Below are 26422 nucleotides of genomic sequence, written 5' to 3' on the forward strand. Positions count from 1 at the left end.
AGACAGTATAGGAGAAAGAAATTAATCATTCCTTACTGAAAATGCAGTGTTTAGGACTGTCAGTTGGTTTAGTGTTTAGTTTAGCTTCTTGATAAGAACAAATGGAAATACAGGAAATTCCACTTTACCATAAGAAAAAAACATTTTTCACTGTGAAGGCAGTAACAAAATGGAACAGGCTGTGCACAGGGAACTCGTGGAGGCTCCATGCTTGGACATATTCAAAACCCAGCTGGACACAACCCTGGGCAACCTGCTCTAGTTGACCTTGTTTTGAGCAGAGTCTTCGGGCTAGATAATCTCCAAAGGTCCCTTCCAGCGTCAACCATTTTGTGATTCTGTGAATGTGGAAAATACCAGTGTTTAGGAGTTTTCTTTAATTTCTGTTTATTATCAGTTCTTTTTCAACAGCACCAAATGTCCAAGTGTCATCTCCATATCTTCTTTGAAATTACAGTAGTTTTGATTTCCAGAGGTTTCTGTTTACTAGTTATGAAGCCGTGCACTAATTTTGATCATACTATCCTCTAATCTGATTTACTTATACTCTCACTATCCTACCCTCTTTCTTCTTCTCCCTCCTGACGTTTCCAGAGCATAGAAACATTCTACTTTATAATACCTTTATTCTAGAATGACACCTTTCCTTCCAAATTGCTAAGACATTTTTTTCACCAATCTTTTGTAAAATTTTACTGCACTTTTTGTCATAAGCACTTCTCTATATTCTCCTTTAAAAAACACAGTGTATGTTTCACTGTTTAGAATCACAGATGATTACTTTAGTATATTTTATACCTTTTATAAAACTTCTATCGTTAAGGAACTACTAGTTCACGCATCACCTGATCCAGAAGAATCCAGTTTGTTCACAAGAAATTATTTTTTAAGCATGCACACAAAAATCTTAGCTTTCCATCCTTGAATGCCTACTTTAAGCTAAGTACATTCAATGTGCAATGTTATGAGTCAATTAAATATACAACCCTTTTATTTTCACAGGAACACTTTCCACACAAATGCTTCATGAATTAGCACTACACAGTTCTTACTGTCCTCACCTCCTGCTGGTATCAGAATTACTAAGCTACATGAGGAATTGTCCTTTCAAATTATCTCCTTGCATATTTATATATTAAACCTCTTTTGCAGGTAGAGGTATGATTAGAACACGTACACTTCTGGTTTTGCATATGCAAGTATGCTGTGTGCAAACACTAGCATTCACAAACAATTCACAAAAGTTCCACTGAAAACTAGTTTAAGTATTTGGTTCTCTGTTATGATATACATCAGTAAATCAGACCAATATCTGTTATTCTCTCAATTTCATAATAAAAATCTGTAGTATTAGTAATGTGAGATATAATTTCTTGGAAGTAGATTTTCAGTGGGATTTTTGCAACAACAAGTGACCAATGCTAATCATAAGTCTTGCTCTCTGCTTAACAGCAGAACTGCATTTCATTTTGGTAGGACAATTCACAGGCAAAAGGAGAAGCTTTCTAAACATCTACATTCATCACTAATAAAATAAAATGCATACACTAACAAAGGCTTTCAATAATCACCCTTGTCTGAGAATCATATTGTTACAGAAAACTCTTCAGTAGGACTCCAACCATGTCTTCTTTTGGAATTTTATAATTTATAATCCTTTGAAAGTATTTCAGACAAATTTGTTATGGAAGAAGAAGTATTGATAATATCAAACAAACTTTCTACAAAGTTTACATAACTGAGTCTTTAAATAAACAGAGCATGCACCTTCCATATGATATGAGAGTCACTGAATTTTTTGGATGGTGTTAGATATGCAATCAAAGCATGTTTAGTTTCATTTTGGTTTGTTAGAACTACAAAAGAAGGAGGAAGAAACAGCAATTTGCAAGGAGATGGAAAACAAGGCAATACAAATAGAAAAAATAGTTACACTTAATAAGATTTGTTTTCATTGGAACTGCTGCTGGGTTTCACTTTCAAACTACAGACTTATCTACTTTCATTTGATTAGAGACAATGCTATGCAATCTATTTGAGTTTGCTTTGATTCTCTCACCAAATAAAAGAACAAGTGCGTCACAGAGAAAACATTCAATTTAAGGAAATGAAAGAACAAAGAAAGAACCTAGTTACTTTAAATATCAAACATGAAGACAATTACATTAAAGATAGTAAATCACAGTCTGGCAAGGATGCTGATGAAGAAATTCTGTTCTGACACAAACCCACAAGGAATTACTAGAATTCACAGGATTACTTTGGAAGAGCATAGCTGTGGTTTTGTTTATACTAAACTCTCTATCTCAATAGATTAGGGTTTTTTTTCTTTTTAGTGGTTGCTTCTAAACTTTCCCTTTATTGTAGTTTTCCATCACCATCCTTGAGTCTCCCAGTGCCTAATGACTTTTCCATGTCTCTCTGTGCCACAACAGTCCTTCAAACTGTTAAACATAATTAAGTAATTTAATTTATCAAAGCAATTATTCCCCAACGGAATACAGTTTGACATTTGCTGCTTCTACTACATGTCTCTTTCTGTCTTCCACTCTCCAAAGCTTATTGATTTCTCCAGCTGAAAAATGATAAAATAACATTCTGCCTTTTCCTAGAAGTCCTGCCTACTTATATACTCTCAGATCACCACAGCTACAGCACTACTGCTAATTATGGATGTGCTTGTACTGTCCATATGTTGCATCACGTTACTACATTCTTAAATGTGCATTCCTACACCAGCTAGTTATTACCTATGTCTTAGAAAAACTTTCACCTCAAAGTCAAAAGTCATACATATTCTGTATTATAAAAGAATAACTGTATTTATACTACAGAGTTACATTGCTTTAAATATTTTAGTAAGCAATGACAAAATCTAAAGTACCCCTAGTTAGTTAGCCAGAATGCAAAAACTGTTCCCACTAGACTTCATGATTCAAATGAAAATGAGGGAGTCTGTTCTCTATCTGAAAAGATTGCCAGGACACACCGTTAATCTTACCACACATCTTAGATATGTACAGAAATAAAATATAAGAACTTACTAAGGACTTCAGAAGAGGTTCAAAATACCTATTATTAATTTCTGTTGGTGTTTTCCCTGTGTGAAGACTACAAAATGTGACTTAAAACTATATCAAGTTATGAAAGGTTCAGCCTTGGAGGATAAATGTTCAGCTGTAGACTACAGAAGCAAAGTCTTCAGGAACAATCTCTAGCAAACACTGTGGCCACAAATTTGGAACATATCTAATGGAATCTGACAGTAATTCCAGGCAAGCTGCTTCTAAGGATCTCTGTCTCAAAGCGTACCACTTCTAACTGAGATTGCATGGTATGTGGCACTACTATTGACTCTGCACTTCTTGAATATCAAGAGTTCCCTCCCAGAAAGCATAGGAATCACCTAGTGAAGCAGAATGGAGGGTAACCAGGAAAAAAAGTTAATTTCACAAACATATTATGTATCTAGTAGCAATGATGCTGCAACTATGATAGTCTGTGCATATAAATTATTTAAGCTCTATAGGGATAGTTAATATTTTTACTAGATGAAACAGCATATTCGGTAGTTGCTTTACTTCAGGCCTAAATAAGAGCTTATACCCCAGAAAGTCCAGCTGTTATCTCACTTAAGTCATTTGTCTAGTAAAAGGTATTACTTCCTCATACAAGCCTTGACTTATTTTATGTTCTCTTATTTGCTGTTTCCAACTGTTGTAAATTAACAGAGTTCACATGTTAAGTGGGTGGTTACTTCTAATGCCCTAAAAGATAGGTTGCTGACTTTATCTTTTATTTTACTTTTGAAGACATTATTTTTTCAGTGTACCTTTTGCTTTTTTAATACTTCAAATATTTGGATACTTCAAGCTCTTTCCTTTGCTAACAAAGTAAGCCTACTGTCTAGTGATAGCATGTTAATTCAAGTACATGTTTTAACAGGATTCCCAGACCCTAATAACCATTACTTCCTGCATTCATAATAAAAACAGTGTGAGATGGCTATGTTCTCACATATCAAACAAAACCTCAGGACAGCCCAGTTAAATGATTTGCCAACATACAATTTGGTATAGCATTAGCAATTTTCTAAGTCTTTCAATTATCCACATAGCTGTTTAGTACACACCAGGTTAAATGTTAATCAGCACTACTAAAGTGTTCGATTTAAATCACTTGTTCCATGTTTAGAGATAACTTTGATAATTTTAAAATGAGAGGTTGAATCATACAAAGTATTCTTTTAAACAGTTTGCCAAACCTTGATGTGCTTCTTTACAACAACATATGGTATAGTCATTATTTAAAGGCAGGTTCTCGGCAGTACACATCTTTCACTATAGGGATTGAAACTGGGGACCCATCTGCTCATATCTATTAAATTCTCAACACAGTTTCAAACATTTATTGAACTGATGACACTTTCAAATATGGTGGGATTTTTATAACATAGGTGAATAACAGGAACATGATTTCACTTTAACCAAAATCATCTTAAATTGTCAGAGAAAAGAAAAAAGGGAATAAACAGCTGCAGTACTGAACCACGTTAAACACAATGACAGGGCTGTGTGATACAGGCTCCATGTTATAAAGCTTTCTTTTTTCCTTTAAACTAAGGAATGTGCAAATGGTAATCACACTAGCTCAACAGAAAAGCACTTTACAGCACACCCAAAAATGTGGAGGTGATCTCTTTTATTGGGGCAACTAAAATATAAAGAAGAAGTCTTTGAGAAATTTTATTTTAATTTGTTTTATCAGAGCTTGTGAGCAGTAAAAAAGAAACTCAAAGGGTTTCCCTGTGTGGTGCCTCTTGGTAAAATAATCAGCTTTGAAGTTATTCTTTGGATAACACAAGACTCTGGGTTAAGTAAGGGGCACCTCCTTAGGATTTACTCCCATTTGACACGGCACTGCCAAACATATGTAAATTTTATACCAAACTAAATGTGAAAACAAGTATTATACTAAACAACCCTATAAACACTATGATTGTTCCCTAAATAACTACGCAGCTGAGAAAAAGACAGAGGAAAACACAGGAGAGTAAAATGGAGGAAAATCTAGGGGAAGAAAATTTACAAAATGAAAGAAAAACTAAAACATTGATCCATCAATATTCTTACACTGGCCACTCCCCAGCTGGAGTAACGTATCCCAGTTCAACAAGTCATCAGAAACAAACAGAAAAAAAAGATTAACTGTAAAATGAGAAAAATTACAGAGTTTCTCACAGCAGCAGTATCTTGAGTACAGGATTACAAACATACATACCACCTCAGACTTTTCTACAGAACTTTTAAACTGAATATATTCTACCTTTTACCATAGTTTTCCACAGCAACTTGCAATACAAAACTGCATATACTGCAACGGCATCTTGATAAAAGCTCAGGCCTTGCCTAATTTTCTCATATAAGTAAGATAATATATATTTGAAGTAGAAAAATTACTTGAAAAACTCAAAAAATCCAAACCCTCTACATATGGACATTCTTATTCCAGAATGAAACCATCTAATAGTGACAATGGCAAGCAAATCCTTGAAAATTGTTTTAATACAGTTAATAGTTTGTCTCCTGTACATGTGAACTTTCCAATAAAAAGATCACAGCTCCTCCTATACTGTTCAGATAGCTCAATGAACACTACATATTTTTGTTTGTTGCTCATTTGAAGGCACAGAACATTTGCAAAAGGTGTGACTTTTTGATGCTGGTATCCCAGTACTTCCATACAACCTCATTATTGGAATTACCAAACTGTAGCCTTTGATTGGCATATATTTATTACCAGTTCACTCTATCTTACCATCACAATATACTTACTGGCCAATTACATTAAATTAATTGAAAAATTCTGTCTATTGATAGCAAATACCATAGGAAAAATATATTTTAAATTATGATTCACATTTCTGATAATATTTTTCCACTGGAATATGGTATAGTAGTTCAAATACATTGTGGCTTTCCAGTAAAGTAATCTCAGACAAGACAGCATGAAATTCCTTAAATTAATCTAGGTGATTTTTAAATGCTATGTAGGAATGTTACCATGTCAAAATGAAGGCAAGCATAAGAGAGAGTCAATAAAGAAGAAAATCTAGGTGCCAAATCATATTTGTAGAATCTATGGAAACCTCATGAAAGCGAACGAGATTTGTATCAAAGGCATTTTTTGTGATGGCAAATTGAAATTGAGTAGAAGTGCTTGGAAATCTATGTCTGGACAAAACTAAACAGCTCAGCGTGGCTCGTAAAAGTTTGACTGACAATTAACAACTCAGTCTTCAAATCAGGTACTCAAGCTGGCATTTCAGAGCTTAAAATATGTAACAGGATGATCAGGGAAGGCTTGTAAAAGCTGGAGAATTTCAGAACTGAACACAGGCTCTCAGCTTTGAATGTTGTCTCTAGACATCAAAGAAAAAAATACCGATGCATAAAAATATACAGCAGTAAGCATTGCAACTAATCTACTGCAATAACTTTCAATTCGTTTTCATAGTTGATGGTATTATCAAGCTGGAGCAGATCACTGAAGAATCATTTTGTACAATACAGACCATACCACAGTAGTAAAAATTTTAGGATACTTTCAGCCCTCAGCCACAGACCCGTCATCTCTTGATAACATTCTGCTTGTTGAGTGAAGATTTTAATGAAAACAGTATTTCAGAACTTCCTTCCTTTGTGAGCATATGTCCTCACCTTAACCTTATTTTAACATTGTCTTTTGTGTGGGTGCTTATTGTATTGTAGAGTATGGCAAATCTGATAAGAGAAAAGCAAAGACTGAGCCCAGTCTTATTGTATCAGAACAGCTGAAATAATCACATATCCTGGAAAACCTGGGAATTTCTGATCCTACTTTCAGACATAGAATGGATACACAATTTTTGATTACAGAAAATTCTCTTGCAGTCAGACACGAAGCTGAACTTCAGTTGTATTCTCTGATGAACAATCAACATGGCTCATTTCCCAGGCTTTGGGAGAAAAACCGTTTCTTGCACAACCCAGTGAACTGAGAATAATAGGAATGATATGCTTGATGACAGCAGCAACATAGAATCTAAAAATCACCCCAGAAGACTGCACTTTTGAATTAAAGTATGAATGTCATACGGATAGCACACAGGATGTTTGATCCCAAAAGATCTGCTTCTTTCAGTGCCCTATAAACTACAGCTGTAACTGTCACAACCACCCATTACCTGGATAGTTAATTCTCCCTAGACATCCTAACTCGTTTCTAACAAGATCACAACAGTTATTAAAAGACAACAAAAAATGAGTAATTTACATTCTGGTTTCCAAAGGAAACAAAATGATTCCCTTTATCTACATTTTATTTTATTATAGCTTCTTTTCATGCCTCATGATGCAAAACAGTGTAATTGTCTGGGTTTGTTACCCCATAGGACAGAATTCTTCAGATATAATGGAAATATTATTCCCAGTTCTTTGGGTACTGTTCGCAAAGAGAGTTTCCTCTGCTCTCCCCATAAAACATCAACCAATTATGCAATTGAGAATAGATCTGTGCTGCTTCCACCTAAGTCTGTTAGTATCATTCCCGAAATTCAAAAGTGGTTGGTTGCTGCAGAATAGTGGCCTTCACACAACAGGACAGTATAGCAGCATATCCATATTCTTGGAGGGTATATTCAATCCCTAACATCTCATCAGTCTCATGTACAATAATGACTGTCCTATTAATTTGAATATGTTAAGCACATTCATACTACTAGCTGGATTCCTATACATTCCTAGAGGAAAACCAAAGAAGATCGAACAACTTCTTGTGAACAGAGCTCCTGGCAGCACGCATCATAGAAATTCTTCACCTTAGAAAAATAATTCAAACTTGTAATAGATGCATTCGTCTGTAGGGTCTTACAGCTCTTCTAGAGTTCTTACAATGACCAATCATATTGACATTTATTTTCTTTAACCTCTACATTTAAAAAAAATAATCCTACCATGAATAAATTACAGTTTGAAAGAGATTCCTTTTACAAGCAATCCTTTTCAAAATTATTCACAATATACTTTCCTGTGCTTCTGGTAACTGTCAAAAATTGACTTCATATCAGACGGAATATTGGTCTGATTTAATACAGCATTTCCTATTTGGCTATTTAACTAGTTCCAGTGTTTTCTCCAGGGCTTAAGTTTTCACCAAGAAAGCATACTGCAGTAGCCTCCAGTGAAGGCTGTTTCAGTGCTCATTTCCTGAATGTTGACTTCTGAGAGAATTAACCATTTATTTAAGCTCGCTGCTAACTCTTCAAGTGGTCAAGATGTCTGTCTTCACAACTATTTGCTTCACAACTCTTCACTTCACAACTCTGACAATAGTATTTATTTGGAATAATTTGAAAGCTTGTTCCATAAGAGCAGGGACTCCAAATTTCCAAACTGTTAATAACTGAAACTTCTGATAAATGTTTCTGCATGTAAAAATGAATACTTCATATGTATAAATGAGGGGAAAAAGAGGCTTGGACAACAAACAATAAATTTAAGCTCCTTTGGAAACAGCAAGGCTTCTTAGGACTCAGCTCATTAATTTTCCCTGGGAGATATGCAATTGAAATCCGGTGAGACTGAAACACTTGACTCCCTTAGGTACTTCAAAATCCCAGATGAAGTGATATTTAACTAATTCCCACACTAACAGAAATTAGTCATTTGGCACAACGCTGCGATCTAATTGTTGGTCACTATAACAGATTCAGTCCCCAGCACAGCATTCAATGACGTCGTTACAGGAGCTCACATGTCCTGTCCCGCTGGGCTAACAGCAGCTGAGTTCACTGGTCCGAAAGCCCAGTCACCTGGAGTGCGATGCAAGGGAAGTAGCTGCGTCAGAGGATGCCTCTCATTACCTGCAGTGAGGCTCTGTTATGTGCCTTCCGCTTTCCACAGGCACTTTTTGCTCTTCAGAAGCACACATATTCTACACACTAGAAGTGCTATATTCTTTGGGTGTGACCATCCCCACATGTTCTATAAAATCAGTGAGATTAGATCCCTCTCTAACACGTACGAAATAAAATTAGACAGCTCTGACGAGATTTACTCTTGAATAGAAAGAGTTTTTCTCCCCTTTCCTAGTTTGTTTTCCCTCCCCTTTCCTAGTTTATTGTCCCTCTTTCATTCTCAGTGTCCTGGCTTTGCTGCCAGAAATTTCTAAACTGGTGAGCTCACTCTCCCCCCTCCTCCTTTCTTTCCTCTTTTCTCTCCTCGCCTCTGCCCGTCGGTGGGTTTCAATGGGCTCCTGCAGTTCCTCAGACGGACAGCATTCCGTTGCCAGGCAACTCCCTGAAAAGAAGCACATGCTGCTGCTGCACAGACAGAGCCTGCCCGTCTGCTCCAGTGATGCTGTGGCCTAATTTCTACCTCTGTTGTGTTAGATACAAAAGGGAACATCTCCAGAGTAGAGAGTTAGGGAGTACTGAATTATCTGCACTTTTTTTGTTGTTTGTTTTTTCCCCGCTCTCCTGATCGGGTGCATCCCCTTCCATCTCAGGGCCCCCAGAAGTCATGCATGTCTAATTTGCATGCCTGCGTTTGGGACTGTTCACTGGGCTTTGCAGAATACTACAATTTTCTGTTAGCTTTTGGCTGAGTTAATAGCACTTATGGAGATCTGGTAAGCTTTCCTGTAGCTCTCCCATAAGGGCAGTTCTGCATGCAAATTCTCAAATGCATTCATCTTTTCCTACCTGGATTTTTATCGCCTTTTTGGGTTTTTTTTAAAGGCCTCTTCAGCAATGCAAGCATAGCCTTTTTCACTTTCCCTCCTTTCACTGTGCTTTCCTGAGAACAAAGAACAGCAAACTAAGAAATCTCTGGTTTTTCCACAGCCTGAAGAAAGATCACTGCTTCATCCATGGATTTCATTTCGGACTGCCTAATCTTCTCAGGAGGCAGGCCCATACAGATTCAGATTTTGTGGTTTGAACTCAGCTCTGCAATCACAATTACAATCCTTCACTGTTTATTACAGACAGTATTATCATTAGGTAAAATACAGCAGTCAGAATAAGAAGCAAGTTTCCTTATATTTATTGCTAGCTTTCTTAATTTTATTGTTAGCATGCTCTTAATACGAAGGTTGCTTTTTGTCAGTTCTGGTACCAACTCAGCAGCTCGCTCAACCTGCAAGCAAACGTGAACCTCAGAGAGAAGCTGCACTGTGTTCAGCCTGACAGAGTCTAATATTGCTCTGGTGCTCTGGGTATTCCTCCGATCCTCCTCTCACGTCTGGACCACATCTGAAGTCCCAGTCCTAATCTACAAATCCCTAATTTGGTTAGTGCACATCTACTTTAAGGGCAGCCAAGAATCTTCATCCACTGATCCCTAGAGTCAGCACTACACTACAAATTTCTGCCAGCACAGCAACGTCAACACAAACTGTGAAAAACGTATAACCTCCAGCTGACACAGCCGTACCAGTAAATGCCTGGTTCAGCCTTGTTTATGCCATCAGGGCAGCACATTTGTCAGTTTAGTTTGTGCCTTCAGAAATGTGCTGTAATGAAACAGGCAAAAACCACAGCAGCATAGAAAAACATGGAAATCACAGATGCCCTGTAACAGGTAAGACCAGGGCCAGTGTCTGTGGATACATTACAAGAAAGACTCTGTGAGACACAGGGATCCAATAGCTCTGTAGAAGACAGGTCCCAGCCCAAATGCTCCAGTTCTTCCCTGTGGCACAGTACACATCAGACTGCAGCCGCTTTGTCGTTCCAATATACTGCATGTGTATATCGCTGTGGACAAGATTCTGCCTGTCTTTTCCGTATCTTTTGCTTATCTCCTGCACAAAGGATCAGAACTGTGCAACTGTGTGGTAGCCACAATTCTGCAACACTAAACACAAATAGAGTGGTGCAGTCTCATCTTTTTGGAGCAAAAGGATATTTCAGTCCCTGAGAGTTTCACGTGCTAGGCAATGACCACATTATTTACAAAATGTTTTGAGACCTTCTGGAAAGAAAGGTACTACATACAGGCATAACAATAGTTTGTACTTGCATGAGTCACATATATACAACTTTCAGTACTATAGAACTCCTCAAACATCCTTCCTCCCCAAACACACTCCATGTAAGATGAAACGTGGGACTTTTCTCCCTCAAAAACACAACTTCATAGGACTAAAGAAACAACAAAATATCTTCACATTTCCTTAAAAATTCACACTCCCATTTGAAGTCAATCTAAATGGCAAAATAAGGCCCCAGAACTGCTTATGGCGATGGCAAAGCTAATGAAAAAAAATAATTTGGTGATCCTTTTCCAGACAGGTAAAGAACTGAAGAATAACAACACAAGCCAATTCGCCATATGGATACCAATTTCTTACTCACTGTCCAGAGGCAATCTACGTATTTTTGGATCTTCTGATACTACAGTTTGGCCCACAGCCAGAAAGTGGCAAGTGAAATAATGTTCCAGTACTTGCACTGTGAACACACAGCTGGTTTCAAAGGGAAATGGACTAATCCTACTTCATTTCCCTTCTTCAGTATGTGTTTAAAGAGCTTTGGTGCGCTGAAGGAAATCGACCAGAATTCATTAGTTCCCTTCTGATTCAGCTCATTGGTGTTGGAAAGGGAAACAGGTTGGGATTGCAGGATCCTACTCAATTTCCTTTTGAAGCAGACTTTAAGCCAATTCTGCTCTCAGTTGCACACACACAGATCTTCACTATTGATGCATGTACTTAAATGCAATACCTCTCCAAGCTGGCTAAAACATATAAAAACTACGAAGGGAAGACAAAATACTAAATAATAATTTTAAAAAAGAAAATCTATTTGACTTCATAGCATTGAGAACTTTTGCCTGAGAGCATTCCTGAGAAATAAACTCAGAAAACCATGAGAGGAACTTCTAGAAAGGGACACAGGAGAAAAGAGAGGGGGGAAAACCCAACTGAGACTAGGAAAAGATCACAATGAAGGAAAAAAGAAGAATAATTTTATAAATATATTATACACAGTTTTTTGCTATTCAATGGAAAATTACCACAAACTAAAACCTGACTGTAATAGCTGAAGCAAATCCTAGCCATAATTTTGATCTTGTTTGGAAGTGGTTTTGGAAATGGAGACATGAAGCTTAATCACTTGCTCTGGACAGAAAGTTTTTCTTCTCACTTGTAATCAGATCTCTTCATTTCTCTCTTCAGAGCTCAGGTCATATTTTTATGAGCGTTCTCTAGGCTACTGGAAGCAAGAGGATTTCAATTATTCCAGGCTATATCTGGTTCAGTTTAAGGCCACTGTTTTTGAGACAATAAGCCAGAACTAACACTCTTCCAAAGCAAACCTACAACTAACCACCTAAGCATAAAGTGGCTTGTAACAAACAAAGAAGAACACAAGAAAGCTACAGGGTTCATGATGGGGCCATGGCTTCCCTTGAATCAAATAAGCACAACATGGAAAAATCACTTTTTGTAACTGTAGTGAAGACAAAGTATTATTGCTGTATGAACTGTCTGTTAATCTTGAACTGCGATACTTCAAATGGTGAACAGCCTTGTGAATTTGGTTTCCCTACTAATTACAAATCCATGAGCTTGATGCAGTATATCGCACAGAAAACGCTTCCTGCAGTTTGAATCAACCAAAAAGCCTTTAAAATAGCAACACTGTATCTGAGAAGACACAGGTGATTCCAAAAACCTTAAGTTTTAGAAGGTTTTATTGTCCAAAGTTGTAGAGGTGTCTGAGGAGCTCTATGAGACAATCTAAAAATGTAATTCCTCACCAGTTAGCTGCGGAAACATAGTGCAGACACAATTTATATCTGGCGCTAATAGGTTCTCAGCACAGGAAAATGAAGGACAATTAGCAAATAATAGCTCGGTGATTCTGTAAAACACTGTACCACCTACAGAGCGAGTTAAAACGAGATTATTTTCCTCTGCTATTCTATGCCAACCCCAGTTTACAGCTTTAACTTTTATCCCTAGACCATAATTTAAAATGTTATTCAACCTACTCTTGAAAAAGGTGTATGACATTTGTGACTTACAAAGGCTGAGAGCTTCACATAGAAGCGCTGGGACAGACAGAGCACAACTTAGATAATCTGTTCTCTTTGGGTGTACAACTTTTTCTCACTCCAAAGGCAAAGTTTGAACGTCCCATCCCTCTTTAGTTGTAGTGAATGGGTATTTTACAGGAAGAAATCAGTCACCACTTGTAGATAACATCACAAACAAATAAATACATGAAACAAAGATATTTCACAGCTCAAACATTTAAAGTCAAAACTAGTTTATTAGGCATTTTTCTCATTTTTGTTGTTTAGTGTACTTCAGTTTCAAAGTACAAGACAGTAGATAACACAAAGGCAATTCTAGCTCAATCAGCTCAGCGGGTATAGCTAACCACATTTTTTTAATGTTTCTTGTTTTCTGTGCTTATGTCTCTGTTATTATTTTTCGTTTGCTACACCGATTACACAAAAGTTTTTTTCTTTTGTATTCCCTTTGCAAAATCTGCATTCTCCTTCTTCCTACCTGTTCAGTTTTGCTGTCTCTCATAAAGAACCACATCCTTTTGTTCATGCTGTGCATACATGTGACTTCAACTTCACTTGATGTCACCTAAGAATTCAAATTTCCCTTCAATTTGAGATCAATTATTCTGGATAACACTGTATTCTAAATGTATCCAAGCCCTTAACAGAGATGAGAATTTTGTTTTTATTGTCAGAAACATTTCAGCTTGCAAAATATATTCCAGCAAAATCTTCCCTTGATTCCTAATGTAAAGAGCCATAGGTTGTTTTTCTGAAAATAAAAATGAAGAGCAGAATGAGAAATGTAGTTCAATAACCTAACCAACCACGGAGGCAGAGTTACTATTTACAAATGGGAGTTAGTGTATGCAAGGAGAACAGGGCTCTTGAAGACATAACAGGAAAAGAAAACATCCTTTGATTTACATCAGAGATGTGTCTTAGACTTCAAATGGGAGGCAGCAAAAACTGAGGGAAAGAGATTAAATACTGCAGCAAGAGGTAGAACATAGTGACAGAGGAACACCTGCCCTTGCTGCCATTCTTTGACAAGTACCAAATGACCATGTTCGTCTGCAAGGAAGATTTAATACATTGTGGAGACCAACACAGGCTGCCCAGTGGAGGAACGAAAGGGAAACGAAAGCGATCAGGGAGCCAGGAAATATCAAGTCCTCCCACTATGCACTGCACATAGTGCAAACGCTTGTGCAGACCACCCTGGACAACAAAGGCACTGCATATTGTTTGAGCAAAACATCCTTCTACTTATGCTCAATTAGGAAAGGAGGGACAGGGATCATGGATGCTACACAACCTTACAGTGACCTTGCTAATAGGTACTCTGAAAATACAGGACGGTTACTTCAAATTACAGACACAGATATACCACTTGCATTCATCAACTGTACCTCCTAACACATTTTTTAGACATCACAACCTAAGAAGAGCTAGATCTGGTATCTACGCTCTTATTCTAAGAGGTTTAATCTATGCCTTGTCAATATTATTCCATCTCCTTGACTCTTCAAATATAAAATATCACAAACCACTAGCAATTCAATAGTCCCTTTAAACAATAAAGCCTCCTAAGCATGAGGTTCAGAATTTTGGCATTATGTAAAACCCCCATGTATTTCTCAATTCATTGACAAATGTACTTGCTCTAGTAATTGTGCCCAAACCAAGAAGAATTAAAAGGTCTCTTAGCAGAAGGCCCAGTAGCTAAACTCTAAGTGAAAAAAGGATGTATTAAAATCTTTCTCTTCTGTTCAACCTTGGATTATGCAGCTGTCTATTCATCAGGGATTTAGGAAGACAACAAATAGAACCCAGCCTATTATTATGCATTAAAAACAGAGTTTTCTGTATGAGAATGCCCTCACTTGCTTCACTCTACCATTTCAAAATATGTGATGTGTAGCTACTGAGAAATGTGGAGAAATCCATCCATTACAACTATTAGAAAAAGTTGTGTTTAACACTAACCAGTCCAGCTGTCTTCTTCGCTTTCTCAACAGCCTTCATAGCTTCCTTGAGTTGTTTTCTAAGGTGTTCCTTTGGCTAGTCATGTTTACAGCACTAGGAGAGGAAGAAACAAAGAAATTGTAAAGCTTGTTAAGAAGTAGTTCATGTGCTATTAAAGGTGACCTTCCCACTTGCAGTTCTATTTGTTCTTCTTCCTCACCAAAGTGGGTCAAATCTCTCAATTTAAAATCTGACCACTCTTCAACAGTTAGGTCTCTGAGAAAAGCATGTCCTGACCTTCTGAAAAGCTTAGAGCCACATTCTAAGAAAGTGGCAAAAGGTCCCTCCATAGCAGGTCAAAATCTACTGATATATTAGAATACAACACAACTCTAAGCAGTCTTCATACTGGATAAAGAAACTGTTAGTCACAGCAGTGCAGTAAGCATAGGGCTATTCTCCAAATGCAGAAAACCCAAGACACACATGTTCTCAGAATGATTCACACCGTACACAAACATGGCCTTGCAAACAGCTGTACCATACAAGCTACTGCCCTTTCTCAATTGTTCATCAGGCTACACTTCAGTGGAAATTGCTAACCCTTATCTATGCTGCCTGTTCACGAGAGCATTTCGCATTGTGTTTCAGGTAAGGTCAGCCAGGTTAGATTAAATGGCAAAGCTTTGCTAACCTGGAAGACTTTGTTTGAAACGGACAGGGGTGCATTTATATGAGCAGTTCAGTCTGACGGTGTGGCTTCACATTGAACCTAGTTTGGTGTAAATGCAAGTTACCATAGAAGCTAACCTTTAAGAGAGGACTGTGCACAGCCAGTCTCAGCGCACTGGTAGAAAAGACTGTTGTCCCTGGCTTGCAGTTAGATACTCATTAGAGAAAATTTGCAGATCCTCAAATTCTTCATCCACATGATCTTATCTAATTTTTTTCTGTAGCTTGATCCTTCACATGATAAAACCTTGCACCCAGTTCTTGAACCTAACGCTCAGCTTTGCTAACTTCTCCTCCTCCTCAAGGAAGGCAACTGAGGTTTTGGTTTTGTGCTAGTGTCTGTCTTAAATTGAGAACGGAAAAAAAAGGGCACCCTAGTATTTATTAGCTGAATAACTAGAACAAAGGCAAAACCACTGCAAACCTAGAAAACTGATACAGCAAATTGAAAGATGTGCATTTTAGGTCTCTTTCACAAGGTGTAACTTTTATATTTTGTTTTCCAGTTAGACAGATTCAAGTCTACAGATCATGGAATCTGGAATGTAACTACAAAAGCATGAAAAACTAACAGACAGATCTTGACAGTCACATAGTTAAATCATACAGCAGCCAAAGAAAATTAACGGAAATGTCCTCAATAATCCAAAAAAAGGAGTAATCTATCAAGGTCTGAGAAACAGAATCTTCAGCAAAAAAACCCACCCTGCTGTCAGGTAATGTATTTAGTCACTCTGAGTGAAGCACAGTTGAAACAAAAACCTGTTATCATGTAGATTTGCATTTTCATTTGTAAAAAAGAGATGGGATATGCCAGGCTAATCACCCTGTTTATCTGTTTCTCTGGTACCAGCTGTGAACCATATACTCATCATTTTATGTCTCATAAAAAGCAGCAAAATGTAGAGGGGAAACCCCCACAGCAGGGTAAAGACCTAAACTAGCAGTTCTGTGTGCACTCCCCACTATCCTGAACACCATAAAGATTATAAATGCCTACAAGTTTTGCACAACAGACAAGAGGGAAGAGGAAGTACAGCAGTGAAAAGCAGACACAGTTTGCATAGTGTGCAGGTCGTACTGGTGTCCCCAGAATGTACTAGGCTGTGGGCAGGCATATTGTTTCATCACACTAGTTGCTCACACTTGAAAATTGACATCATATTCTTCCTGCTCCCCCTAAACAAAACTAACAAAACACATTGCTAGAACTCAGGATGGCACCACATGAAAACAGGACATGTTAGGTTTGCAAAGCAAGGTGTTCATAATGAAGGCCCAGATCTTGCAGAGATGTGACAAACTTGGCATTGAATGTAATCCCACTACCTGAAAATTAGAGGAACTTGAATTTCTAGGTATGTAGATCGTTCTGAAAATTTAATTTCAGTTCTGTAGAAACTAAGTAACTTCAGCCCAAAATGCTACATTTCTCAATCTGTTCTGATCGAATTTAAGATTTATACTATTTCTTACTGACAAGTGGGAGCCATCCATAAAGGACCACTGGTACAGACATTTAAATGATAAAACCATGTTTTTGTTTTTTCCCCAAAATGAAAATGTCTATCCTTCTTTTGTCCAAAACTCAGGAAAAAGGCCTACAAACTGAGAACAAATATAAGCAGGGAAGAAACCTCCCTAAATTAAATGTTGACAATTAAAAGAAATTCAGAAGAAAGAGTACCTTCTTTATAACAGAATTAACAGAATTTGCTGAATATTTTTGTCGAAATCCCATCTCAGATAAAATTTGATTTTTCTTACAACGGTGAAGGCAAAGGCTGAAGTTATACCGAATTCAAATCACACCACTCTAGTGAGATGGAATTATCACAGTTTACAGAAGGAGAGGTTTGATCCTAACAGTGCCTGCCTGAAGCTCTTTCATAGAGAAAAGCTTGAGCTATAATGACAGAGTGTGCAGAATGACCCATATTACTTTTTGGCTAAGTACTACTTTTAGCAAGCTTTAGTAGTTTATCATCACTATATGGTAATGATGACTTTTCTCAGACAGAAAGAATTATGCTTTTTATCAATGGTTCATGCCAAATCCAAGTCCTTAAAAGAAATCAGCCCAAAGCAGGTGCACAGAGCTGTCAGACCTTGAAATTTGTTTTGAAACCAACCACCTGTTAGTGTAATTGTGTAGCTGTTTTTCCTGGCTTATGGGATTTTAGTTCAGCTGTTGTTCTCATGCTAACGCTTATTTCCTCTAGGAATGATTCTGTCCATTTACACTAACCTACAAATTTCTATGTGACTATCTTCAGAGTCTGACTCAATGTACACTTGCAGAATGTCTGGTGTAGCACCCTTAATCAATAACACACTTTATTCACAAAATAGTTCATGATTGCTGTAGGAAAATGTCTGAAAAATAGTATTTAACATCCTCTGTGTCACATCTAATCATTTAGATGACTCTCTCTGTTTCTTGTTTGTTTCAGACAGCAACAAAGAACATTTACTCTTAATGGATGACCTCAAAGATCAGATTTACTGTTGGTGCCTGAGTCACATTCTACTGATAACAGAGCACTGTTCCTGCTACTGAAATAAAGTCTGAGTCAGGATTCCCATTAAAACCTTCTGTTTTGAAAGGTTTGTAACTACACCAGAAGCTCACTCTGGGTTAGAGGTTAGCAAAGATATTCTCAGTTCACAGGAACATTTCCTCAAAAAAATCGGAAAGAAAAAAATCTGCCTATGTGTAAGATAAAAGTGTAAAAATCATCATCAGAAGGACAATGGCTTAAGGTCCTTTTTGTAAATGGGAAATGGCATGTAAGAAACAACAATGCGCTTGCGCTTAAGGGGCCAGCCAGAACTGCAGTTCCTTTATTCTCCAGATTGCTGTTTTCAGCACCCTCTGGACATAAGCCACCACAGAAGACGAACAGGACACTTGGGTGAGAACAATAGTTGAGCTGTTCATGAAATGTCTTCTGCAACAGCCAGTCCAAATCATCCCGCAGCACCACACTGCCCTCCAGGGAGGGCAGTCAACAAAGTTAGGATGTTTCCCTCAGTTTACCTCTGACAGGTGATAATTCCTTGGGAGTAAATACATAAAGCAAGTAAGAAAAATATAGCTGACATAAACATGAAAATATTCATAAGATATTTCATGACATAAAAGCAGTAAAAGATAAATTATAAAGATTAAATATTCCATGTGTTCTTATTCATGCCCAGATAACTGCTATCCAAATGCCTTTTTCAAGCATCATATAAAGGAAACAATAAACAATTTATGGGCAACAGTTCATAAATATATGCAGTGCTGTATGTCCAATGGGCATAGATATTTCATTGTGTACGGCATGATTACTAGGTTTATGCATGATATGAAATGTGAGTTGTCTGCAGCTATTTAAAATCATTTTGGGACACAATAAACTGTTGACAAGATATATCCTATTTAAATGTATTACCCATCCCTGACTGCAGAGCGTGTTGTCTTGTGTTTATCAGAAGGAACATTTTTAAAATGCATTAAGAAACTCAACTGTTATCATTGTCTTAGCTTAAAAAGACTACACCTTTGTATAGAGTTCTGTTAAAAGAAATCCTGCTGCTTATCAGAAGCACGTACTTCCCCAAAGTTCCTGTTTTTTTAGAGGTTTTATTAATTCCAAATGTTGTTTACTAGAGGAAAACCGTGATTGAAGCTCTAAAACAAAGAGAATAGTTGTAACTTTAATCCTTTCAATAAGCCTTTGTTTCCCATTGACTAAAAACTTCCTAAAGGAAGTAGAGCTGCGAAAATCCAGGAAGGAATTAGATTTGCCAAATTCTGTTCCTACTTGGACTTAGATGCAAAGGCTTTGTTACTCATTTTACAAATGTCTGAGTAAAAAAAGAATGATCAATTACTGAAATACATTTTTGCCAAGGCTGAATATTATTAATAGCAGAGCTTTCCCTATCACCGAATGCACACTATGAACTTACGTAACTTTAAAAATAAATAATATACTAATTTTTTAGCTGCTGCTGCATTTTTTTCAGTGGCTTTTTTTTTCTCTTTTTGTTATCTAAGGTGAACTTGGTTAGTGGCCTGACAATCATACAAGAACCTAGATAAGTAAACAAATATAGAAAGGAAAAATCAAGTGCAACCTCTTACTTAAATTAAGCATGCTTTGCAGCATCCAAAAAGGGAGAGATCTTCAAAATCCTTTTCCATGACAACGAGTAATTGCATACTGGAAAGTGTACTATTGTAGCAATAAAGCTGAATTCCCTGAAGACCTTTCCGAGACACTACCAATTTGTTTTGTATTTTTTTCCACATGCTCCTTTTAACTCTGTACCACTTCATGCTCTCCAGGTTTTAACTAGCCAAACACGTAGACACTAGGCAAATATATTCTCACTTATTCCACAGGCCCTTTGAATTTCTATCTTAAAATAATTTACAGGCAATTCCTATCTCCTTCCCACCAATATGGTGTCTATTTTAACTATTCATTTCTTGATCAATAGTACACTGGAATATTAAAGAATATTTGAGCCACCATTTTTGTAAAGTGCTGCATAAGGATTGATTATGGAAGGTGCTGACTACTTTCAACTTCTCGTGGTTTCAGTGGCAGTGTTGTTTAGCATGTTGTGGCACCCAGCTCTTAAGAAAGAGCTGTACTGTATTTTAACAAAAGTATGTCAAAGGTTTGGTTAAGCTTAGCTGGACCACTGAAGTGGAAAAGCTATGCTGTGAGTTCCAGTGGCCAACAGCAGGCAACGAAATGCTGTGGTTGACATCATATCCAGCCTCTGCGTACTGCTAGCTCAAAGCATCCAGATGAGAGGCTGACTGGGCGTGATCATCAGCCTAAGTAGAAGCAAATGCCTCTGCATTCCTAATGAGACATATTTATGACTCTGCTATGGAGACGCTCATATAACGTTTGTAACACAAATACATATATGACCAAACTTGGGAATAGCTTCAGTTTAGGATATATTGGACATCACTATTCACAGTGACTTCAAACTTGCTCTAAGGTTTTCCTGCATGTTAACAGAGATATGTGGAGTACATCCCCAAAAAGGAGAGGAGAGGAGAGGAGAGGAGAGGAGAGGAGAGGAGAGGAGAGGAGAGGAGAGGAGAGGAGAGGAGAGGAGAGGAGAGGAGAGGAGAGGAGAGGAGAGGAGAGGAGAGGAGAGGAGAGGATCCAGATTTCTGCATTCCAATTTTGATCACAACAGCTGACAACCCCCTCCCTTTAAGATGGAAAAGCCAGTTTTAATTTAAACTACAAACTGTTGACCAGGCCTCAGCTTGGCTTTGCAATTCACTATATGCCTGAGGGATAAATTATTTAGCATTAGCACATGGTATGTCATGTCTTGTTACTTAAGTGGAGTATGGCTTCCATCCAGCTGTACCCCTGGGGCCCCCCGATTGGCTGCGGGTGAGGTCATTTCCATTTGGCAACCCTCGGGGAAGGCCCAGGGGACCACGCCGGCCGCCCGGCAAAGCCCCCAGCCCCTCCGCCTCCCACTCAGGCCCAGCACCGGTGTCGCTCCTGCTTATCACTCTAAGGTTCACTGCAGGTACTGCCCCAATTACATGATTTTCAATAATAGTGCAATGACACAGAAGGTGCAGCAGATGAGCTACATCATCTGCACGTAGTATTTTGTTTGCTTAGCAGAAGATTTGTAATAAATTCAGTGAGATGGATACCGGAAATTTTTGCTGCAGACCCAAATTAAATGGAGAATTTATTTAACCAAATATGAAATAATAATTGTCAGTATTTCTTCCTAAAATTAATTTTCCATTTTCAGTGTATTGTAGAATTTTGCTCAAAAAAACCACATTTCTGCACTGCAAGACAAAGGAATTCTGGACAATTGATCTGAAAGCACAAACTCTGGAAAAATTTCATCTGAAAGTTTGGCAATGGAATAGTTAGCTACAGTGCCCTTTAAATGGCCATATTTTGTTTTCAGTTAACACTCATTATATTAAGAGGGTTTTTCCTTCAGAACCACCTTCAGGTTATTTGCCACAGAGGAAATGCTCGCTATGCTATTCGCTATTGTAAGGCTCCCAGCATAAAAATAAGGGTCACGGGGTTGGTTTGTTTTGATTGAATTTCGCAGCAAAGTCAGTAAAATGCCGAGAATTATAGAGCACTCTGGCGTACAGATGGTACTGTCTACTCCGCGGTGAGGTACGAGATTTGCATCTGTCTGTTAGTTAAGGTTCAGCAGTGGTTCTGCTCAGCCTTGTGTTTGAAGTGACAGGTAACAGGAAAGACACAACTGACACGCTGTAAGGAATGCACGTGTTTTGTTACTGCTACATTAGTGTTTAAGTACACTGCATGATACCCTATCATCAGAACTTTGTTTCGTGTGGTGAGGAGGCCAACTGTGACTTGCCTTTTCTGTTGCTGGATCTTAGCTCTTTGCAACAGCGTTTTGCATGCGAATAAAAGGTTTTGTGAAAGCTATGTGGTCTTATGGTGAAGTGAATAATTTTCGGAGACAGAGGCAGAAGGGGAACTTTGCAAGGGGATTCCCACGAGAAGAGATGCTGAACTAACGCAGTACTAAGTGCTGTAAAATAAACAACTGTAGGACAGGAAATGAAGAACTCTAATCGATACCGCAAGAGGCATTAGCTAGTCAAATGTGAAAATTCAAAACTGCAATTTAAATCAGGACAGCTAACTCCTTCGTCTTGTCCTGCACAAAATAAACAATCTATGGCCACAGCATTCAGCAGCTGCCCGCAACTTTGATTTCTGTCATTTGAAAGTTGCCACCTGCGGCAAGCCCCGGCCTCAGGACCGTAGCACGGATTTAAGCACACAGCTGGAGGGAAACACCTGGATTTGCACTAGGGTTCATTCTCTCCAAACTACCAAACCTACGTTGGGTTTTAGCTAGCTAATAATAAACAGCAGGATTAGCAGGGGGACAGGCAACTAAACTGCCATCTGGGGAAGCACTGGCAAGCCAAGTTCACTGGCCAAGACGGAGCAAAGTGCGCTTTGGCTCGGCTGCCAAGCTGAGCAGAGCACATTAGCTAGCCAGCTCACAGTCCAACACGTTACCTCAGGCCACAACGTGCCAGACCACGAAGCAGGGCGAGCGAGGCGACCAGACCGGCACACCTCGGCTGCGGCACGGCAGCTTTCGCCTCAGCACCAGGGCAGGGCCGGAGACGCCAAGCCCTCCTCACGACGGCGGCAGTTTCCTGAGAATGCCCATTCGGGCTGCTGCTGGCCCGCCGAGGCGAGGAGGGGAGCGGACGGCCAGGCGCAGCCCCGCCGGCGGCAGTGAGGGAGAGCGGGAAGCGGGCGCGGGCGCGCCCTCAGCCCTGAGGCGCCGCGCGCCAGCCCCGCGCTGAGGTCACCTCGCCCCCCGCCCCGCCCCGCAGCCCCGAGGCGGTGGCTCAGCTCTCGCGATAGGTCGGCTCGGCGCGTGGCAGCGTCGGCGCTCTCGCGAGAGGACGGGAGCGCGGAAGCGGTGTGGCCGAGCCTGTGCCGGGTGGTGAGGGGGCACGCGCCGGTCGCAGCGGGATGCCGAGCGCCGCCAGCCGCGGCCAGGGCCAAGGCCAAGGCCAGGGCCAGGACCGCCGCCCGGAGAGCGAGGAGTCGTCGGCGGCCGATGTGGGTCTCCACAGGGAGGGAGGGGGCGGGGGCGGCGCTGGGGGTGCCCGTCTCCAGGCGGGGCCGGAGCCGGAGCCGGGGCCGGGGCCGGCCCAGCGCGGGGTTGGGGCCGCCCGGCGGGGCCGGCGCCGAGGGGGCAGGCGGCAGCGGCGAGGCCGGGCCCGAGGACAGAGCTGCCTCTTGCTTTTGCCCTGCCTGCCAGCCTCCCTCTTCGCCGGGCCCGGTCAGTCCGTGCTTCGCTGGAGAGCTCTGCCCCTCTCCGGGCACGCAGCGTCTCCCCAGCCCCGCTTCCGCGTGTGCGGGTGGAGGAGGCCCTGCCTGAGCGAGCAGACGCAGTACAGCCCCGTCCCTGCACCCTTTCGCCCTTACAGGCCTCTGCAGAAACACCCGGGCTGCGGGTCCGTAGCAGGCCGCTGCTGCAGGGGCACCGGGGGCTTCTGCCAGCCTGGCAGGTGCTTCTGGCTCCTGCCTGAGGGTCACAGATAGGGGCTGAAGAATGGTAGGCCAGTGTTTCTTCAAAGAGAAAAAAAAGAAAGCGTTAATAACGAGCGTCAGTTAGTTTTGTTACAAAATCAGTTTTGGTTGGCGTTGGAAAGCCCAAAGTGCGTCAGGAGGAAGGAATTCGGAGTATAGGTGGCTTCTGTAAAATTGTACATGGGCAATGATTTATCAAAAGCAGAGAAATAGGGATCCTCCCAAGTAAAGTATTTAGAATGAACTTAGGGTCATATATTGAATAGAATAAAATAAAGAAACTAAGGCTTTTTTTTTTTTTTTATTTGGAAAGTAGTGGGCTTAGTTGGGAAACTAGAATTGTGATCTTTTTGATGAAAAGGCCGCAGGCCTCTGTGTCTGATCTAATAGATTTTGTCAGTAGTCAGTCACGTTTGCTTTGGCTGTCGTAATGATATACGATCTGCTGGATTTCTTAGTGTGCCTGAGTATGGGAAGGAAATATTTAGTAATGGCTCTACTTCTGTAGGACTCAAATATTTTTTCAGGAGTGGGCTCTTTATGGAGGTATTCACGCTAACTTCTGTGTAACAAATAATGGTCCTACTGTGTGTTTTCTGCTGGAATTTTTTTTTCTTACAGGGCACAACTATCTTCTTTCGCTTGTGTATCTCTAGGAGTCAAAAACACAATTTCTTGGCTTTAATATTATAGCTAATTGTTTTGTATTACCTCAGTTAACTCTGTAATGATTCTGTTCATGTTTTTGTGTATGCTTCTTTGATATATGTTTCTCACCTCCATTTTAGGATTATGCTAAGGACAGATATGGAGTGTCATCAATGATACAATCCCAAGAGAAACCAGGTCAGTTAAAAAACAAAAAAGTTTTTAAAAAAAGAAGGGGGGGGAAGGAACAGAGAGGTTATATGCTTGATAACTTCAGTGCTTGTTTGAGAAATCATTTACGAAACTTTTTGCTTCAAATCCTGCTGCCATACTTTCCCTTTATTTGAATACATTCGCCACTTGTGAGGCCGCGTTTGGAGTGCTGTGTCCAGTTTTGGGCTCGCCAGTGCAAAGAAGTCATTAACATTTTGGAATCAGTCCAATGGAGAGCTACCAAGTTGCTCAGAGGACTGACTGGAGCATAGGATCTCTGAGGAGAAGCTAAGGGAGCTGGGCTTGTTCAGCCTGGAGAAGAGGAAGCTGTGGGATGATCTTATTTCTGTTCAAAGCTCCTTGATGGGAGGGCGTAGAGAAGATAAAGCCAGACTCTTGAAGGTGTGTGGTAGTTGGACAGGATGTCATAGGCACAAGTTGGAACACAGGAAATTCTGGTCAGACAGGAGGAAAAAAATCATGAGTGTGGTTGATATTGGAGCTGGGTCCAGAGAGGTTAGGGAATCTCAGTCTTTGCCATTACCTGGGCCACGCTCTACACAGCTTGTCAGTTTTTGTCTCTGTCCATCAATGCAGGCTTTTTTATTAAATTATTTATAATGTACTGAGTCCTGAGATGTCAGGTTTTTTCTTTGTTTGGAGTAAGTTCTGCTATGGCTTGCTGCAACAGTACTGTCGCTCTCTGAGTAGGATATCTGTCTGCTTATGCAGCCGTCATTACTCCTGCATATGGGCATCAAATCCATTAATATTATATATTAATATTTATGGGTTTTATCGTTATTCACACTACTGTGAATTCAGGAAATCCGCATTTTATACTGCTGGTGAATTGGGATTCAGAAAGACTTGTCAGCTAGAGAACAATCTGCCAGACCAACATCCCAAGAAATATTAATCTTCATATTATCTAGTGCATGAAACAGGAATGAGGGAAGGTAATAGACTGGCTTCTTGTAACTTCTTCATAGTGAAATGTAAAAAAGGAACATCATCTGTGATTAGGTGATTTTTTTTTTTTTTTTTCTCTCTCTTCTGTGTGGTTGTTTTGGTTGCCCTCCCTTAAGAAGGGAAATGCAGAGTGTAGGGAAGAGGAGCAGCCACAAAAGCAATCCTAGATTGAAACCCACTGAAGGGGGACATTGTGTCAAGAATGTAACAGGACAAGAAAATCACTAGAGACTGTATTAATAGTCATTGTTGAACAAAATACATAATAGCTGTCAAAGAAAGGGAACTAAAGTTGAAATCACATTGTGAGGCAGCCCAGCTGCTGACTGCTGTGGTCTCCTTCCTGATGCTGTATCTTCTGCTGATCTGTTTCAACATAGTAATAATAACAACTTGTTTAGCCAACTTTGCAAAGTGAAAGAAGTTGGCTTGGGGTCTGATGGCTGCTGGAAGGGGCAGGAACACAGCCATACGTAGTTACGTGTAACCACATAATAATCCATAAATTCTTGTGCGATCACAACCTAAAATGTGTAACATTAAGAAAAAGATAGCTTCTCCAAGTTAGTGTCTGACTGGTTAACGTGCACTGCTGACCGTAGCCTGAAAGATTGCCGGTTGGATCTCCTCTCCCTGCACTGTTCTGCGATGGCATTTGGCTCACTAGAGTTTCTGCAAGATGTTTCTTCTGCTTTCACACCCTATAGCAAGCAA

The 26422-nt window shown here is 39.6% G+C and overlaps 1 protein-coding gene and 1 long non-coding RNA gene across 3 annotated transcripts in view; one reads left to right on the forward strand and one right to left on the reverse strand.

Moving 5' to 3' along the window:
• The window catches only part of LOC142362360 (uncharacterized), a 151478-nt gene extending 128357 nt beyond the window's left edge, over window positions 1-23121 (reverse strand). For both annotated transcript variants that reach the window (XR_012764972.1, XR_012764973.1), the window contains exons 1-2: window positions 22844-23121; window positions 15054-15146 (exon numbers count right to left, since the gene is read on the reverse strand). This is a non-coding gene — a long non-coding RNA (uncharacterized LOC142362360). The remainder of the gene's footprint in view (window positions 1-15053; window positions 15147-22843) is intronic.
• Window positions 23122-23226: 105 nt separating this feature from the next.
• DARS1 (aspartyl-tRNA synthetase 1) overlaps window positions 23227-26422 on the forward strand; it is a 41988-nt gene continuing 38792 nt past the window's right edge. The window contains exons 1-2 of the mRNA XM_075429761.1: window positions 23227-23401; window positions 24664-24721. Coding sequence (XP_075285876.1) covers window positions 23312-23401; window positions 24664-24721 — 148 coding nt within the window. The 5' untranslated portion in view covers window positions 23227-23311. The remainder of the gene's footprint in view (window positions 23402-24663; window positions 24722-26422) is intronic.

Source organism: Opisthocomus hoazin, chromosome 9, assembly GCF_030867145.1.
Source record: "Opisthocomus hoazin isolate bOpiHoa1 chromosome 9, bOpiHoa1.hap1, whole genome shotgun sequence".
NCBI classification, from domain to species: domain Eukaryota; kingdom Metazoa; phylum Chordata; class Aves; order Opisthocomiformes; family Opisthocomidae; genus Opisthocomus; species Opisthocomus hoazin.